Source organism: Somniosus microcephalus, chromosome 9 (genome assembly GCF_052327205.1).
Source record: "Somniosus microcephalus isolate GS21.2 chromosome 9, FLI_Smic_1.0, whole genome shotgun sequence".
Taxonomy (NCBI): domain Eukaryota; kingdom Metazoa; phylum Chordata; class Chondrichthyes; order Squaliformes; family Somniosidae; genus Somniosus; species Somniosus microcephalus.
The window spans coordinates 175,227,655-175,246,613 of NC_140995.1; the positions used below are offsets into that span (position 1 = coordinate 175,227,655).

General features: G+C 45.1%; 1 protein-coding gene across 2 annotated transcripts in view; it reads left to right on the top strand.

The window, feature by feature from the left end:
* The first annotated feature begins 16,770 nt into the window (after nucleotides 1-16,770).
* Nucleotides 16,771-18,959, top strand: part of sgk1 (serum/glucocorticoid regulated kinase 1) — a 123,610-nt gene continuing 121,421 nt past the window's right edge. Inside the window, exon 1 of one of the 2 annotated variants that reach the window (XM_085997563.1) lies at nucleotides 16,771-17,307. In XM_085997563.1, the coding sequence (XP_085853689.1) occupies nucleotides 17,239-17,307 (69 nt within the window). In that variant the 5' untranslated portion in view covers nucleotides 16,771-17,238. The remainder of the gene's footprint in view (nucleotides 17,308-18,959) is intronic. The other variant, XM_085997564.1, reaches the window with a different exon arrangement.

The window sequence follows — 18,959 nt, forward strand, 5'->3', positions numbered from 1 at the left end:
AGAAGATTTTATGACTTCCCCCCTCACTAGAAAGAGCTCGCCTGTACAAGGAAAATATACGGAGGATGTTAAGACTTAGTGCAGGTTGGCTGCCAATAGGAAAATTGGGCCAGTCAGTAGCTCTTAATGGTCTGCAGCTGGTACTTAAAGGGGAAACACATTGTGACTGCATTTAGAGTTGCGGGACTCTGGAATTTGTGAGATGGCAGTCATTGGAAACACTCGAGCATTCACCCCAATGTAAGATTCGCAATTTTCAGCAAAAATCACGCAAGAAAACTGGATAAAATAAGACTGTTTATTGACCAAAGTAAGCTTGCACAGAAAAACCTTTGATAAAAGGGCATACAAAATGGCCGCCAGGCCCCGTGATCAGTTTATGAACCATTTTATTTCTGTTACTGCAAGCCAGACAGGCTTGTGGATTGAAGACAGTGAGCCCACGAAAGCCAGTCTCTGGGAACCGAAACTCAGAGCAACAGCATACATATTCAATGGATTATAAGTACAGGATGGGGCCCATCAAGATATGGGCGGACAATGTAAAAACACTTATACCCATTTATCGTACAAAGGAAAAACCGTTTAGCAGCCATCAAGGAAAATGTCCGGACCGATCAATATGCGAACCGAGCCACGGTGACAATGCAAAAGACATTGAAAGACATTATCGGCCAGGAAGGCCAGTTTAAGTTATCACCGGCTCCGTTACAAGACAAAGCGCCCCTGCAGAGATTTCTGCCCGCCAAAATTAATACAAAGACAGGACTATGATTTGGCGGGAGATAAGACTGTCCCAAAAGAGTATAACTATGGATTGAAAGTCCATCTAAGTGACTTCGGACTCCGGGTTACTTGAACAACTTCTTCTTCACTGCCACGGCTTCTTGTTGGGCGACTTCAGGCTTCCATTTCTTCAAGAACTTTCTTCTACGAGGAACGAACAAAGGGCGGACGGTGCCCGGATCGGCGCCTCTTCCACTTCGGCAGATCGATGAAAACGTTTTCGTCTTTTTAAAGACGGACGGTTTCGGTAAAAGGACAACGTGGTCGGTGTTCAGCCAAACAAGGCTCGGCCACAACGAGAAGACGACGAGGGTGGCCCGGGTACTGGGGTCGGGAGATCATCGACGACCCAGGCCGACGGAGAAGAAACCCTCTGGAAGACTGGCGATCTAGGCCACAAGATTCTCCCAAGTGCATAGCCTGCATCTGGGTCTGCTCCATGAACCCAAATCGACCTAGTGGATCTCAACCTTAACGAGCGCTCATCGAGGCTGGGTCTACCCCACCGCCTCGAGGGAGGAGAGAATATCGACTGCGCCAGAAGTTTCCAAATCCACGTGACGACGGAAAGCGGTGCCAAAAAGGCTGCGAACCCCCCCTTTCTCGCGATTTCGAGAGTGGTGAGCATGATCCCAAGTTCCCCAGGTCGAAACTTAGTTTAGGTATAGGGGAGGGAGTTAAGGGAAATCGTAATGTGTTTCCCCTTTTACGATGTGCCGTGTGTTCCCCATTTCCATAGAGTCAAGTTCATAAATTTGTGCATGATTGTAGTAACTTTAATCTGTGCCTATGACATGTATTTTGTAATGCTTCAAACTGTTTAAAATAAAAGCATCCATTTCGTGCTATTCAACCTGGTCTATTGAGTTCTTTCTCTGCACTATTGTTCTCTGCACCTAAGTCCAAGGTCTAGAACCGTAGGGGGAGTGGGTCGAACCACTCAAGGGTAATTATTGCACGAAGCCTGGCAGGAGACCAGAAAGAGCAAGAGAAACCCCCTACACCAATGGACAATAACAAGGGGACATGGGATGAAGCTCAGAAGAGAGAAGGTAAATAATCAGATCAGATATAACTGTTTCACATAGAGGGTTGTGAATGTTTGGAATGGACTCTCCTGGCACTTTTACTTGCTCCTTGATCAATGTTGATAACATCAGTAATTTTAAGAGGAAGTTGAAGAGTTATTTGATGAGAAAATCATTTGAGGGATACAGATAGTGAACTGTACATTCTGTTTTTGAATTCTGGCACTGGTCAGATGGACCAAATGATCCATTCCCGTCCTGTAAATTCAATGTTCCTATGATGCACTGGAGGTCGTGATAAGAGAAGAGCGCGAAGGAGGATATCCCTCTTCGTGGCAGAAGGCCACAACCTAAAAATAGAGGCTCATGCTGTGTGAGAAGAAATCACTTGGCAAGTTAATACTGTCAGGCAGATCTGGGAACAAATAAAGAAACATAGAAACATAGAAGATAGGAGCAGGAGTAGGCCATTCGGCCCCTCGAGCCTGCTACGCCATTCAATGCGATCATAGCTGATCATCCAAATTCAGTACCCGGTCCCTGATTTCTCCCCATACCCCTTGATCCCTTTAGCCATAAGAAATATATCCAACTCCTTCTTGAATATATTTAATGAATTGGCCTCTACTGCCTTCTGGGGCAGAGAATTCCACAGGTTCACCACTCTCTGGGTGAAGAAATTCCTCCTCATTTCTGTCCTAAATGGCTTACCCCTTATCCTTAGACTGTGACCCCTGGTTCTGGACTCCCCAACCATCGGGAACATCCTTCCTGCATCTAGTCTGTCCAGTCCTGTCAGAATTTTATAAGTTTCAATGAGATCCCCTCTCATTCTTCTAAACTCCAGCGAGTACAAGCCCAATCGTCCCAATCTCTCCTCATACGTCATTCCTACCATCCCAGGTATCAGCCTGGTGAATCTTCGCTGAACTCCTTCCATGGCAGGAACATCCTTCCTCAGATAAGGCGACCAAAACTGCACACAATACTCAAGATGTGGTCTCACCAAGGCCCTGTACAACTGCAGCAAGACATCCTTGTTCCTGTACTCAAACCCTCTCGCTACGAAGGCCAACATACCATTTGCCTTCTTTACCGCCTGCTGCATCTGCATGCTTACCTTCAGCGACTGGTGCACAAGGACACCCAGGTCTCGTTGCACTTCCCCTTCTCCCAATCTATTGCCATTCAGATAATAATCTGCCTTCCTGTTTTTGCCACCAAAGTGGATAACCTCACATTTATCCACATTATATTGCATCTGCCATGCTTCTGCCCAATCACCCAACCTGTCCAAATCATCCTGTAGTTTCATCGACAGGAAGACCTGTCAAATCTATGAATACAATTCAGCCCCAAAACATCACTAAAACTTCAAATACATTTTTTTTAAATCACATTTTTAAAATAACTATAAATTACATAAAATAACTATTTTAAACAATAACTTAAATTTTTGAAAAAATTAATTAGTTTCTAACGGGGCTTAAAATAAACTTACCTTTCTTTAAAGTATTTAAAAATAATAAACCTGTGGGAAAAAATGTTTTAATTTAACTTAATTCACCACTTACCTTGTTAAAAACAGGCCTTGTGACTGCTTTTTACAGGTGTAGCTCCTGGAGACTTACCCTCCCGGAGAAACCTGCAAAAAAAACGGAAGTTCCAGGCGTACGCGCTGCCTCTCCGGCGCACGCGTTGGACTTGTGAACCCTTTCCTTTAAGGGAACGGAAGTTCCGGTTTCCCGCGCATGCGCAGTGCATGCACGAAACCGGCACTTTCATTGGGCCTACGCGTGAGTACCCAGTTGGAGAGGCAAGGATTAATCAGGGATAGTCAACATGGCTTTGTCAAGGGAAGATCATGTCTGACTAATTTGATTGAACTTTTTGAGGGGGTGACTAGGTGTGTGGATGAGGGTAACGCAGTGGATGTGGTATACATGGATTTCAGCAAGGCCTTCGATAAAGTCCCGCACAGGAGACTGGTCAAGAAGGTAAGAGCCCATGGAATCCAGGGTGCCTTGGCACATTGGATACAAAACTGGCTTAGTGGCAGAAGGCAGAGGGTGATGGTCGAAGGTTGTTTTTGTGACTGGAAGCCTGTGGCCAGTGGGGTACCACAGGGATCGGTGCTGGGTCCCTTGCTGTTTGTGGTCTACATTAATGACTTGGATATGAATGTAAAAGGTATGATCAGTAAGTTCGCGGATGATACAAAAATTGGTAGGGTGGTAAATAGCGAGGAGGGTAGCCTCAGTCTGCAGGACGATATAGATGGGTTGGTCAGATGGGCGGAACAGTGGCAAATGGAATTTAACCCGGAAAAGTGCGAGGTGATGCACTTTGGGGGGACTAACAAGGCAAGGGAATACACAATGAATGGTAAGACCCTAGGCAAGACGGAGGGTCAGAGGGATCTGGGTGTGCAAGTACACAGGTCCCTGAAGGCGGCGGAACAGGTGGATAAGGTGGTAGAAAAGGCATATGGGATACTTGCCTTCATTAGCCGAGGCATAGAATATAAGAGCAAGGAGGTTATGATGGAGCTGTATAAAACACTGGTTAGGCCACAGCTGGAATACTGTGTGCAGTTCTGGTCGCCACACTACAGGAAGGATGTGAACGCTTTGGAGAGGGTGCAGAGGAGATTCACCAGGATGTTACCAGGGCTGGAGCTCTTCAGCTATGAAGAGAGACTGGGCAGATTGGGTTTGTTTTCCTTGGAGCAGAGGAGGCTGAGGGGGGACATGATTGAGGTGTACAAAATTATGAGGGGCATAGATAGGATGGATACTGAGGAGCTTTTTCCCTTAGTAGAAGGGTCAATAACTAGGGGGCATAGATTCAAGGTAAAGGGCGGGAGGTTTAGAGGGGATTTGAGAAAGAACTTTTTCACCCAGAGGGTGGTTGGAGTCTGGAACTCACTGCCTGAAAGGGTTGTGGAGGCAGGAACCCTCACAACATTTAAGAAGCATTTGGATGAGCACTTGAAATGCCATAGCATACAAGGCTACGGACCAAATGCTGGAATATGGGATTAGATTAGACAGGGCTTGATGGCCGGCGCGGACACGATGGGCCAAAGGGCCTCTATCCGTGCTGTATAACTCTATGACTCTATGACCCGAAGTTCTGGCTCTGACGGGCAGAGGCAGTGGCACCACCAGTACAAGAACCTGACAGAACAGTGCAACATGCAATCCACCTGCTCCTACTACCAACACAGATATTAGCAGATGGAGAGTGATGTTTGTGAGTTGGAGGAAGAGGCACTGGGTGAAACACAACGTACAAGTGAAGAGGAGAAAACAGAAGTGTCAGGGGAGAAAGAGGAACATCCAGTCAAACTGTGACCTTTGGCTGTTTTCTCGGACCAAAGGCAAGAAATTTGTATCCGACTGGACCTGCCTTCAGAAGGGAGTTAATGCACGACCAGAAGATTCCCAAAGCACCTGTCAAAGAATGTACATCAGTGCATCTCTGACGTCTTTGCAGTCTTGCAGGACGGATTTACCCAAATTGATACAATAGAACGAATTACACCTTCATGGTCATGTGCAGGAGAATCTCAAAGCAGTGAGAGACTGAGCACAGCATAGAGCTCTCTCCTGAACACTGTAACTGGTGCAATTGAGGCCTTAGGTATCTAGTTACAAGTCTGTCAGTGTCAGGATTGACATGGGTAACCATTAAGAAATAGCAGTGGCAATGAGCTTCACCCATACCGGAGCTAACCTATGGACATATCATGAGGCATGCCATGGAAGGATCCCATGAAAAATCTTCCTTTTAACGAGATGGGACAAATACCCACCAAGCCAGGCCCCTCAAAGGATTGTAGAGTTGTCAGAGAGTGAGTAGGCAATGGCAGCCATAGCATCAGTGCCCTTATAAGTCCGTCCTCTTCATCCAGGTCAAAAAGTGCAATTGGAATTTCCAAAAGGATTCCCATCCTCCCACCTTGGTTATCATCGCTTGGGACAACCAGGACTGCAGGCAAGTGAGGCTTGCAGATTTTCCCCCTTCTGTTGAAGTGAACAAAGATGGGGCATTCACAAATGTGAAAGAGCTCCAATGCAGGTAGCCAGAAATGCTCAGTCAAAAATGAAAATCTTTCTGAAAGCATTCTAAATTAAGCAAGTTTCAAAGCAGGCCAGGCCACTTTCAAATAGATGCGCCTATTTCATATGGGTGAGCAGCTCGCTGTGGGTGGAACCATGCCTGAAATGGAAAAAAAATAAGCATGGGACCTTATTACCATAATTACCATGTGTAAATAAGGGGACCTGCAGGGAGGCCTACTTTTTGTACTGGGAACAGAGCCATCAGAACATCAGGTGTGGGATGACAGAAACTTTACCCCATAGAAAATCCTTTCCAATTTTTTTCAGTCCAACCTACTTGAAGATTTAAATCTGTGTTAATGTGAAGTGATAGTACCTGTGTTTTGGGGAGGAAGTTTATTAATTTAGTGTTATTTCCTGTTTTGTTATGATCATCAGGTTGAGGAAGCTAGTGTTGGGAATGGGGCTTTTTTCAAACTTGGGCATCTGTTGTTTGCATGGACTCTCAGATCGAGTGAAGCACGGCCAGCTACAGAGTGAAGTTCCCTTAACTCTAGTCAAAACAGATTGTAAGAGCTTCTACAAGTATGTAAAAAGAAGAGAGTAGCAAAAGTAAGCGCTGGTCCCTTAGAGGCTGAGACAGGAGAAATTATAATGGGGAACAAGGAAATGGCAAAGACTTTAAACAAATACTTTGCCTTCACAGTAGAAGTTACAAAAAGCATACCAAAAATAACGGGAAACCAAGGGGCTAATGAGAGTGAGGAACTTAAAGTAATTAATATCAGTAGAGAAAAAGTACTTATGAAACTAATGGGACTAAAAGCCGACAAATCCCCTGGACCTGATGGCCTACATTCAGTTTTGGTCTCCTTATCTGAGAAAGGACATACACGCCTTAGAGGCAGTGCAACGAAGGTTCATTAGATTGATCCCTGGGATGAGATGGTTGTCCTATGAGGAGAGATTGAGCCTATACTCTCTGGAGTTTAGAAGAATGAAAGGCAATTTCATTGAAACATATAAGATTCTGAGGGGGATTGACAGGGTAGATGCTGAGAGGCTGGTTCTCCTGGCTGGTAAGTCTAGAACTAGGGGGCATAGTCTCAGGATAAGGGGTCGGCCATTTAAGACTGAGATGAGGAGGAATTTCTTCACTCAGGGGGTCATGAGTCTTTGGAATTCTCTACCCCAAAGGGCTGTGGATGCTGAATCATTGAGTATATTCAAGGCTGAGATAGATAGATTTTTAGACTCTAAAGGAATCAAGGGATATGTGGATCAGGCAGGAAAGTGGAGTTGAGCTCGAAGATCAGCCATGATCTCATTGAATGGCAGAGCAGGCTCGAAAAGCCATATGGCCAACTCCTGCTCCTAATTCTTATGTTCTTATGTTCTTATCCTAGGGTTCTAAAAGAGGTGCTGCAGAGATAGTGGATGCATTGTTTGCGATCTTTCAAAATTCCCTACAGTCTAGAATAGTCCCAGCAGATTGGAAGGTGGCAAATGTAACCCCGCTATTCAAGAAAGGAGGGAGAGAGACAACAGGGAACTACAGGCCAGTTATCCTGACATCAGTTTTCAGGAAAATGCTAGAATCCATTATTAAAGAAGAGGTAACAGGGCGTTTAGAAAATCATAATATGATTAGGCAGAGTCAACATGTTTTTTTGAGGATGTAACTAGCAGGGTAGATAAAGGGGAGCCAGTGGATGTAGTATATTTGGATTTCCAAAAGGCATTTGATAAGGTGCCACATAAAAGGGCTCATGGGGTTGGGGTAATATATTAGCATGGATAGAGCATTGGTTCATGGACAGAAAACAGAGAGTAGGGATAAAAGGTTTATTTTCAGGTTGGCAGGCTCTAACTAATGGCGTGCAGCAAGGATCAGTGCTTGGGTCTCAGCTACTTATATTTATATTAATGACTTAGATGAAGGAACCGAGTGTTATGTATCCAGGTTTGCTGATGATACAATGCTAGATGGGAAAGTAAGCTATGAGGAAGACACAAAGGGCTGGATTTTGCGGGGGGTCAGCGGGTGCAATCGGTGGTGGGTCGGGTGGGAAAGTGTTTTTTTCTCCCTACTGGGTCAAGACCTCGCTGTGAACCCACCGTCACGCGCCTTTCCCCGATGTTGGGTCTGTCAGCGCTGAGCAGACCCAACAAGCAGCGGTGGGTTCACAGTGTGGGACGCAATTCAGGTAATTCGTGGCTTGCTTAGAGTCACTTAAGAATGAATTTCAGCTCACCTTCTGCACTTGTCAGCTCGCCCACGGGGTCCATGCTGGTCGTGGACCACGTCTGTCAAGGTGAGGCAGGAGTTCAGTGGCCATTGAATCAGCTGCTGAGTTGACAGCTTCAAATGTACAGTAAAAGCTCCCACCTTATAGAGATATCTTCCATCAGCCACAAACTTCCTCATTGTATTTCCACAACAGATTCACCATGCTGCAAGTCTTTACACAAGTCTCCATCCAGTCTGACCTCATTACCTCTCTCACCATTGACAGATCGTTTCTGTCATCTCTACCTCACCTGCCATCTATTCCATCAGCCCTTTATAGTGTCTCACCTTGGTCCTCAGAATCCCACCACGATCAGCCCCAACACCAGCAGCACCAGCCACACCAGCAGCATCAACAACAATGCCACCAATTTTCTCCACAATCACCTGATGCAGCACAGGACACAAGGCATCAGCACCCAAGCATATTGTTGCCCGGGAGGTCAGGGATGGCCTCACTATGGCCAAATTTACTTCAGTTGATGCTGTACACCCTGGCTGCCACCTGATGCGCCAGGTTGGCACTACCCCACACCAACACCATAAAGCATCCCTACAATGGCCAAGCCATTCCTTTCACACTCATCACCATTGCAGGGGGTGGGGGGGACGGTACCGTTATGTCTCACCATTCACTGCAACTCACTGACAACACAAATGTCAAACTAAATTTGGGCATGGTCCCTTTAAGGAAACCAGCTGATGATGCATCATCAAATGACATCATCAGACCCACTTCCTTTAATTGGCCGGGAAACGCGCTGGGCGGGCTTAACAAGCCCAATCTAGGGAAATTCATTTCAGAGGCCAGGATGGGGACAGCAGTGGGGATGGGACCTGCCACTGACATCGCCCGCCACAGATCCGCCAAGGTTAGTAAAATCGCGGCCAAAGAGTCTGCAAAGTGATATAGGCAGATTAAGTGAGTGGGCAATAAGGTGGCAGATGGAGTATAATGTGAGGAAATGTGAGGCCATTCACTTTGGTAGGAAGAATAGAAAAACAAAATATTTTTTAAATGGTGAGAAACTATTAAATGTTGGTGTTCAGAGAGATTTAGGTGTCCTCATATATGAAACAGAGAGTTAGCATGCAGGTACAACAAGCAATTAAGAAGGCAAATGGCATGTTGGCCTTTATTGTTAGAGGGTTGGCGTACAAGAATAAGGAAGTCTTGCTACAATTATACAGGGCCTTGGTGAGACCACACCTGGAGTACTGTGATGGATCTCCTTATCTGAGGAAGGATATACTTGCCTTAGAGGCGGTGCAACGAAGGTTCACTAGATTGATTCCTGGGATGAGAGGGTTGTCCTATGGGGAGAGATTGTGTAGAATGGGCCTGTACTCTCTGGAGTTTAGAAGAATGAGAGGTGGTCTCATTGAAACATACAAGATTCTGAGGGGGATTGACGGGGTAGATGCTGAGAGGTTGTTTCCCCTGGCTGGAGTGTCTAGAACTAGGGAGTATAGTCTCAGGATAAGGGTCCAGCCATTTAAGACTGAGATGAGGAAGACATTTTTCACTCAGAGCGTTGTGAATCTGTGGAATTCTCTATCCCAAAGGGCTTTGGATGCTGAATTGTTGAGTATATTCAAGGCTGAGATAGTTAGATTTTTGGACTTGAGGGGAATCAAGGGATATGGGCGTGGGCAGGAAAGTAGAGTTGAGGTCGAAGATCAACCATGATCTTATTGAATGGCAGAGCAGGCTTGAAGGGCCATGTGGCCAACTCCTGCTCCTAATTCTTATGTTATGTTCTTATGTTCTTACCATCCCTCTGTCACGGAACGTCACAGCGTCCTCCTGGGCACAATGCTGAAATGAGAACCACCATAAAACAAACATTCCAAACATAATTTATAAATTAATCACATCCATATCAAAACAACAATGTCAACTAATCACCCTTGTGCATTCCCTTAGTGTCTGTCTTTCATGTTCTTTTTCCTACTCTAATGCTCCTACGAAGTGCTCTCCCAGTGGCTGCAGCATGGTTGGTGGAAGGCTGCTGACTTCAGTGGGGGAGACTACAGATGGCCTTGCAGGAAGAGCTCAAGCAGCTCTGAGCCTAGAAGGCCCAGCTGGAGACTGCACCACCTCAGCATGGATGGCAGCAATCTGAGCTGGCTGGATGACAGGCAACAGCTAGGGCAATGGTGGAGTGTTAGTGGTGGGAGTACGAATGCTGTCATCCTAAGAGAGTATAGCAGATTCTTGCTCCACAGAGTCACTGCCACTACCCCAGGGCGACACCTCAGCATTGCTAGGCCTCTGTTGGGGGACAGATTGCTGGAGTGCTGTGAGACCCTGCAAGCCCCTTTCCACACTTGTAAACCCAGCCACGATGGCAGCAGTCTGAGCTTCCACTGCAGCACTGAGGACGTTGGGTCACTTCTGCCTGTGCTGCAATGGAAGCTGCGACATCGCCCGTCACACACAGCATCATGGTTGGGTCCACAAGGTCTCTCATGGAGTTGCACATGATTTCCATCCTGAAAATCATGGGCTCCAAGCTCCGCGTAAAGCCCCACGCAATGTTGGAGCCGGACTCCTCAATGCTCCTTGTCACTGACAAGAGGCTCTCAGTCAGGCTTGTCATTGGACTAAGCATTTCTGTGTGCATGCCCATCATCCTTTTTCTGAAGGCCATCCCATCGAGGTCATCATCTGAGTCTTGAAGTCGTGAGTGAACTCGCCCTCCGGGGAGCTGGCACCCGAGCTACCCTTTCCCCCTGGCCTGGCTGCAGCCCACTCATGCCCGGTGACTCACCACATGCAGCTCCTGCCTCTATAGTACCCTCTAAAGACCACGCAGTGCCATTTTCTGAGCTGGTGCCTGCGAGTGTCGGATGCAGTGACGGTGTGTCTTCTCCTTCACTCTCCTCCTCCGTCACTTCGGGGACTGGCTGTGCTAGTTGGACTTCTTGGGCATCTGAAAGGAGAAAGGCACAAAGGTTGGGTTGTAGTGAGGGGAGAGAGGGGAAGCAAGATATCAATGCATACACCATCAGCAGCTTATAAGTGAGAAGAGATTGTGGGATGAGGGAGAAGTATGATGTGAGAAGAATGATTGGGTATGAGCATACCATCATAATAATGCTTTCAACTTCACCACTTGCCACGGACTCTGTGATGGCCTCGCCAATGATGTCCAGCACTGCTTCCTCCAGCTCAGTGAGATTCTGCAGTCGGGCTTCCCCTCGAGCCATCTGCTGCTGCTCCCGATGGTTATCAGCCACCTTTGCCTGTAAGAGAAAGGGAAGTGTGTCAGTGAGTGTGTTGCAATGTGTTTGGGTGATGTGCCTGCCATACTTGAATGGCTGGCAGTGTGTGCAAGGTGTGAGATGTGGCTGTGAGTCTTGCAGCAGTTGTAAGAGTGTGAAGGTGAAGTGAAGCGATGATTGTGAAGTAGGAGTGGTGATTGCTAGAGATTGTTAGTAGGTGAGTGATGGGAGTGTGGTGCATTGAGCAGTGTGTGAGGCTCTTGATATGGCATTTGAAGATGCAGTCACTTACCTTGTCCACTCATGTGAGGTCATTAAACTTGTTGTGGCACTGGATCCAGGTCCTGGGGACAAAACTCGTCGCATTGACGACTTCAGCGATTTTCTCCCTCAGCCTTCTGCCATTCTGCCTTGAAGGCCTCCTGCCCCCCTGCAGGTAGAGGACCTGACGGCGTCTTTGCATCTCCAGGACCAAGGCCTCCAGTGCCGCATCCGAAAATCTCCTCGCCCTCTCTCTTGGCTTTTGGGCCATGCCTTTCTCCACAATGACAATGAGGTGCTTCTGCAACAAAGCACCTCCTCTTTAAGTAGTCCAGAGAGCCTGGGCCAAACTTTATTGGCCAGTAAACTGCACCCAATATTGCCCTGTTCAGCACTAAGCCAATCAGCAGTACATTTAGTGCTGAAATGAGTGCTGCAAACATTATAATGAGCAGGCAGCACGAATTTTGCAAGCTGCCTGCACCACTTTGAATGGGCACGGGCACATCGCGCTTCACACTGCCCGTGCCCGTTTTTGGGCCTTATCCAATTTCTAGGCCATGGATTTTATAAACACCATTGATTTTTCTGTAAGGTAACTGAACAGCATACCCTGTAATGAAATATCAATTATGAGTGCCTAATTTTAGCAAAATATTCAGGCAGAGGAGTTGTTGCACTCATTTCTCATTCATTTTTTTTAATGCTCAGTTGCCTGCGTTTACAGCCATCTCTGATGAAGCAATCTACCCTTGCTAATACTAGTAGGGCATGCACATGAGCAATGGCTGATCCTTTCTCAGCTAGCTCCTCCTGAGATAAGGATATACTGGCCCAGCAGTTTTAAGTTCAAGCCTGAATCTTACAATGGTGGCTAAGCTCAGTAACTTTTTTTTAAATTCGTTTATGGGATGTGGGCGTCGCTGGCAAGGCCAGCATTTATTGCCCATCCCTAATTGCCCTTGAGAAGGTGGTGCTGAACCGCCTTCTTGAACCGCTGCAGTCCGTGTGGTGAAGGTGAAGGGATTTTTACTAGTCCTAGCCCCTTAGGCTATCTTTCCCTAAAGGAAAGGAACAACCTGAGAATGCTACCGTCCTCCAGATAGTGCTTTTAATAAGTTTAGCTAGACTGTAACGTCCCGGATATTATGAGGGTCCAGAAAACTCCCTCAGAGTTCTGTAACTCTTCACCAAAGCATGTACAGAGATTGAGTTCATGAGTTATTGATACAGAAGACTTATGTGAGACAATTCTAAAAATATATAGAGATTTATTAAAAGAACCGACATGCAATTTACAGTTGGTGAATCAGTCAATCGCAACGTTAACAGTTCTAAAAAGAGAAAAATACTATCTTATTATTAACAGAGAATTTTACTTTTAAATCTTAACCTTGCCACAGTATTACAGTTCTTAAAGTTTTCTATACATGATATCCATCAGTATCAAATACCTTGATCCCCGAGGTACAAAGAGTTGGAGACCACAGAGCCGCCTTTGCAGCCGAGAATTGCCTTGCCCGTTTAAAGCGAGTCTGATATCCCATTTGAGACTTCAATATTTATACCCTTTTTCAGTGGTATTTCCTTTAAAGTTTCTGCTGATGCAAGTCAATTATCCCTATTCATCTTTCTGCCGACTTCTGCAATTCTTACTGCTACATCAGCTTGTATTATTCCAGAATCTTGCCTCATCTCCAGGCGTTCTGAGTTTATCATATAGAATGGTCTGAAGGGCAGGTGTTCCTTATTTATGTCATCTTTATGAGGGCAGATGTTCCTTATCTTATGTGCCATCTTTACGAAGTTTAAATTAGAACACCTTATCCAGGGTGAACCATTGTTTTTGTTCCCAAAGGTCAGCCTGTCGGAGCCATGCACCTTCTGTTTCAATAAGGTTATTTATTCAGGGTCAACAACTGTCTTATCTCAATAGCCAGAATTCTTTCATAGCTATTTCATAGTTAGGTTTCTAAATTTCCAAACCCAGTTTGTCATGTTTTAATAAGGCCAGAGTTCTTTCATAAGATAGTGAATTTTTCTGAATAGGTTAAATGGCTTATTCCTTCACAAAGATACTGCCACAGTGCTGTTAGGGAGGGAGTTCCAGGATTTTGACCCAGCGATGATGAAGGAATGGCAATATACTTCCAAGTCAGGATGGTGTGTGACTTGGAGAGGAACTTGGAGGTGGACCTGCTGCCCTTGCCCTTCTAGGTGGAAGAGGCTGCGGGTTTGGGAGGTGCTGCCAAAGAAGCCTTGGCGAGTTGCTGCAGTGCATCTTGTAGATGGTACACACTGCTGCCACGGCACACCGGTGGTGGAGGGAGTGAATGTTTATGGTGGTGGATGGGGTGCCAATCAAGTGGGCTGCTTCGTCCTGGATGGTGTCAAGCTTCTTGAGTGTTGTTGGAGCTGCACTCATCCAGGCAAGTGGAGAGTATTCCATCACACTCCTGACTTGTGCCTTGTAGATGGTGGAAAGTCTTTGGGGAGTCAGGAGGTGAGACACTCGCTACAGAATACCTAGCCTCTGACCTACTCTTGTAGCCACAGTATTTATGTGGCTGGTCCAGTTAAGTTTCTGGTCAATGGTGACCCCAGGATGTTGATGGTGGAGGATTCGGCAATGGAAATGCCGTTGAATGTCAAGGGAGGTGGTTAGACTCTTGCTTGTTGGAGATAGTCATTGCCTGGCACTTCTGTGGCGCGAATGATACCTGCCACTTATCAACCCAAGCCTGAATGTTGTCCAGGTCTTGTTGCATGCGGGCATGGACTGATTCATTATCTGAGGAGTTGTGAATGGCACTGAACACTGTGCAATTATCAGTGAACATCCCCATTTCTGACCTTATGTTGGAGGGAAGGTCATTGATGAAGCAGCTGAAGATGGTTGGGCCTGGGACACTGCCCTGAGGAACTCCTGCAGCGATGTCCTGGGGCTGTGATGATTGACCATCAACCTCCACAACCATCTTCCTTTGCGCTAGGTATGACTCCAGCCAATGGAGAGTTTTTCCCCCGATTCCCATTGACTTCAGTTTTACTAGGGCTCCTTGATGCCACACTCGGTCAAATGCTGCCTTGATTTCAAGGGCAGTCACTCTTACCTCACCTCTGGAATTCAGTTCCTTTGTCCATGTTTGGACCAAGGCTGTAATGAGGTCAGGAGCCAAGTGGTCTTGGTGGAACCCAAACTGGGCATCAGTGAGCAGGTTATTGGTGAGTAAGTGCCGCTTGATAACACTGTCGATGACACCTTCCGTCACTTTGCTGATGATTGAGAATAGACTGATGGGGCAGTAATTGGCTGGATTGGATTTGTCCTGCTTTTTGTGGACAGGACATACCTGGGCAGTTTTCCACATTGTCGGGTAGATGCCAGTGTTGTAGCTGTATTGGAACAGCTTGGCAAGAGGCATGGCTAGTTCTGGAGCACAATGACTATGCGGTGGTCACTGCTACCAATACTGTCATGGACAGATGCATCTGTGACAGGTAGATTGGTGAGGACGAGGTCAAGTAGGTTTTTCCCTCGTGTTGGTTCTCTCACCAACTGTCGCAGGCCCAGACTGGCAGCTGTGTCCTTGGTCAGTAGTGGTGCTACCGAGCCACTCTTGGTGATGGACATTGAAGTCCCCCAAGTAGAGTACATTCTGTGCCCTTACTGCTCTCAGTGCTTCTTCCAAGTGGTGTTCTACATAGAGGAGAACTGATTCATCAGCTGAGGGAGGGCGGTAGGTGGTGATCAGCAGGAGGTTTCCTTGCCCATGCTTGACCTGAAGCCATGAGACTTCATGGGGTCCGGAGTCAATGTGAGGGTTCCCCAGACCACTCCTTCCCAACTGTATACCACTGTGCCGCAACCACTGGTGGGTCTGTCCTGCCGGATGGACAGGACATACCAGGGATGGTGATGGAGGAGTTTGGGACATTGGCTGAAAGGTATAGTTCTGTGAGTATGACTATGTCAGGCTGTTGCTTGACTAGTCTGTGGGACAGCTCTCCCGATTTTGGCACAATTCCCCAGATGTTGGTGAGGAGGACTTTGCAGGGTCGACTGGGCTGGGTGTGCCATTGCCGTGTCCATAGCCGGTGCCGAGGCTGGGTGGTCCATCCGGTTTCATTCTTATTCTTGTGTTTCATAGCGGTTTGTTACAACTGAGTGACTTGGTACACCATTTCAAAGGGCATTTAAGGGCCAACCACATTGCTGTGGGTCTGGAGTCACATGTAGGCCAGACCAGGTAAAGATGGCAGATTTCCTTCCCTAAAGGACATTTGTGAACCAGATGGGTTTTTCCAACAATCCGATAGTTTAATGGTTACCATTACTGATACTAGCTTTTTATTCCAGATTTTTAAATTTAATTAACTGAAATTATATTTCCCAGCAGCTGTGGTGGGGTTTGAACTCCTGTCTCTGAAATTACTAGTCCAGTGACATTACCACTACACTACTGATTGGATCATGCCATACCTGAAGGTTATCAAATAATCCTGAGATCACATTTCACAATATAACACACTCTAGGCTTCCAAAAAAATGTACACAGTTCCAAAAAATCTGTACGTGCTCGCTTTTAAAATTCTATTTGTTTATTATAGTATTACGATTTGAAAATAACTAATTACGATGAGGCAGTGTTAACAGTCATGGCAGTGTTATAATTGTTGTTTCTGATTATACGATAAATACCTGGGAGCATTCCAGAAGGAGGAAATGAAGGTTAGGTGCTGAAGGGGTACAAATTGTGTTAGTTGTGAAATACAGTTTGTGGCTTTAATAGAAGCGGAGTATACCGGACTCTCCCACGTGTTTGTGATTGGAAAAGAGACAGACTATTTAGTCACACTTTAGTCACACAGGATATCTTCTGCTAAAGCTATCCCTTTGCTCAAAGAAATGTTAAGGACCTGCCAGCACTGCCCTTATGAATTGATCTACAGTTCTCAAAGGAACAATAGAGAGACCCTGCTAAATGAAAGGATCATTTAGAATACATCACTGACAGATTACGAATAGCATTTGAGTGAATCGAATAGCATTTCCCAGAATTTTTCACTAATGATGTTCTTGTTATGTTCTTTCTTTGCCAGCTTGTTATTGTTTTCGCTCCCGATCACCTCTAGGGCTTACAAGAAGCCACTGAAGGAGGCTGAGGAGCTGTAGCCTCAGTGAGAACACCGCACAATGAGATAAGCAATACAGCGTTCAAGAAAGCCTGAACTGCCTTCATTTGCATTGCCTGCTAAAAGTGAGGCGATAAAACCACTTTAATGGCACATATCTGACTGCATAGTGATTTTATTTCATAATGAACTCTGTGCTGTGACTTAACAGCTGTCACGTTGGGGCTGAGGAGTGGAATAAGAGACTGATGCAATACAGCTGTGAGCAGGCAAAACCATCACCTGGGCTTCAGGGAGTCCCACCGTTATCAACCGCTGAACACTTTCTCTTCACTTCACAAATGACTGTTAGTGTGGAGAATGGCGAAAAGCAGATGTACTGACTAAGCAGATTTAACAAGCTGCTGGACCTGGAGTGCTGCTTCATTGCAAGACTCTGAAGATGAAAAACCGGAAAATAGCTGGCTTTTCTGTCACCAAATGTTCTGCATTTCAGTTTTTTAAAAAGCGGGTAAGAAGAGTTAATTTTATTTCAATTCATGTTTATTATACTGCAGTTCCCTTGAAAGAGCAATTATCTCAATGTCACAGCTTTAATCTGACAGCTAAGGCACTGGATCAGAATAACTGGGTTAAATATAAATGTCAAGGGATAGAGTTACAAAAGCTATTAGACTCAGGTGTCAGTTAAAATTAAGGATGTATTTAAAAAAAATTAAACCTCCGAAACAGTTTGCAATATTATTATTTGGAACTATGTTTTGTACAATTTGATTTGTGTGAATGACTTTCCTTGGGAAACCTTCTGAATATTAGAACCGCTTCATTTAATGCAATTTATTTACTAGGATTTAAAGGTTATAATTACGTTGCAGATTTAGTGATAACTTCATAACCCAATGTCGCCATTCACTGCAGCGAAAATGAAAATGACAATTAACTGTATTTTAATGTCACCGAATGGCCTGTGTAGTGTAAAGAGCTTTAGTACATAATTAAAAGGAAACATATTGTATTAAAATAGAACATTGCCTGATTGATGACTCGTGTATAAGATCTCATCTAGTACACTGTTGCGTTCAATATACTCTTTTTCTGTCTGTCTTTCTTTATATTTTTACATATGCAATGATCTTCCAGGTTCATGTCATTGAGTTTCAGACTAATGCATGGATATTACTGTAAGAATTTCATTTGTAAATTTTTTTAAAGCCCATGTATGAATACCTGCTGGATGTCTAGTTACCTCTCTGAACTTCATATTCATAAACTATGAATTAGCTGCACTCCAGCTTATGAATAAGATATTCAAATGGCTTTTTTTTTGAGGCACAACTTTCATGTCGTTTCTTGAGTCCACTGACTCATATTTCAGATGAAAGCACCATTGTCACTTACGCTTGTTTCTATGAATGAATGTTGTAAAGACTAAACAGACTGGTATCCAGCCCAATTATAGTCGGTCACTGTAGGTCTTTCTTGTTGTCTTTGACCTGAACCCTCATTCTAGCATCAAATAGGTGCTTGCGGCTAGAGAAGTCAGTCCAGCGCTGAATCAATAAATCATCCAGTGTTGTGCTGCACCCGAAATAATAGAGAGAATGATACCTATTAACAGGCATGTTTTTCTATATCGGCACTAGCATTTAAAAGCAAAGAGGGAGATGAGGGCACTCTTACTTAAGATTATATCTTAGGTGACTTTGCAACATTTATAGACACTTATGCTAATCTAAGCAAAATCTCATTCTTACCATAATAGTATATTGTTACATTGATTTAATAAAGAATTTCAGATTACAAAAATATGTTTCAACATATACTGTAGCTGTGCTTTGTAATGGAAATGTTACATATGCCTATTAGGTATCATCCTGACTGTTTGTTTGGTTTCCAGGAATATTAAAACGTGTTTTCTGTACTCTGGCCACATTTTCTGTAAAGCCCAAGCTTGTCAGCAACAGCTACAAAGCACATCTCGATCCCTCTGATATTCCTGACTAAAAGCACATCTTTGAACTTAAAGATTTAAGCTGCAGAAGCATTCATTGATTATAAATAATGAGTAAAATGCCAGGATCACGTGTGCCGCCTGCCAACATGAATCAGGCTTGGCTAGAATCACTCTTCTGCTAGTTAAACTTTCAAGAGCAGGGGTTGTGT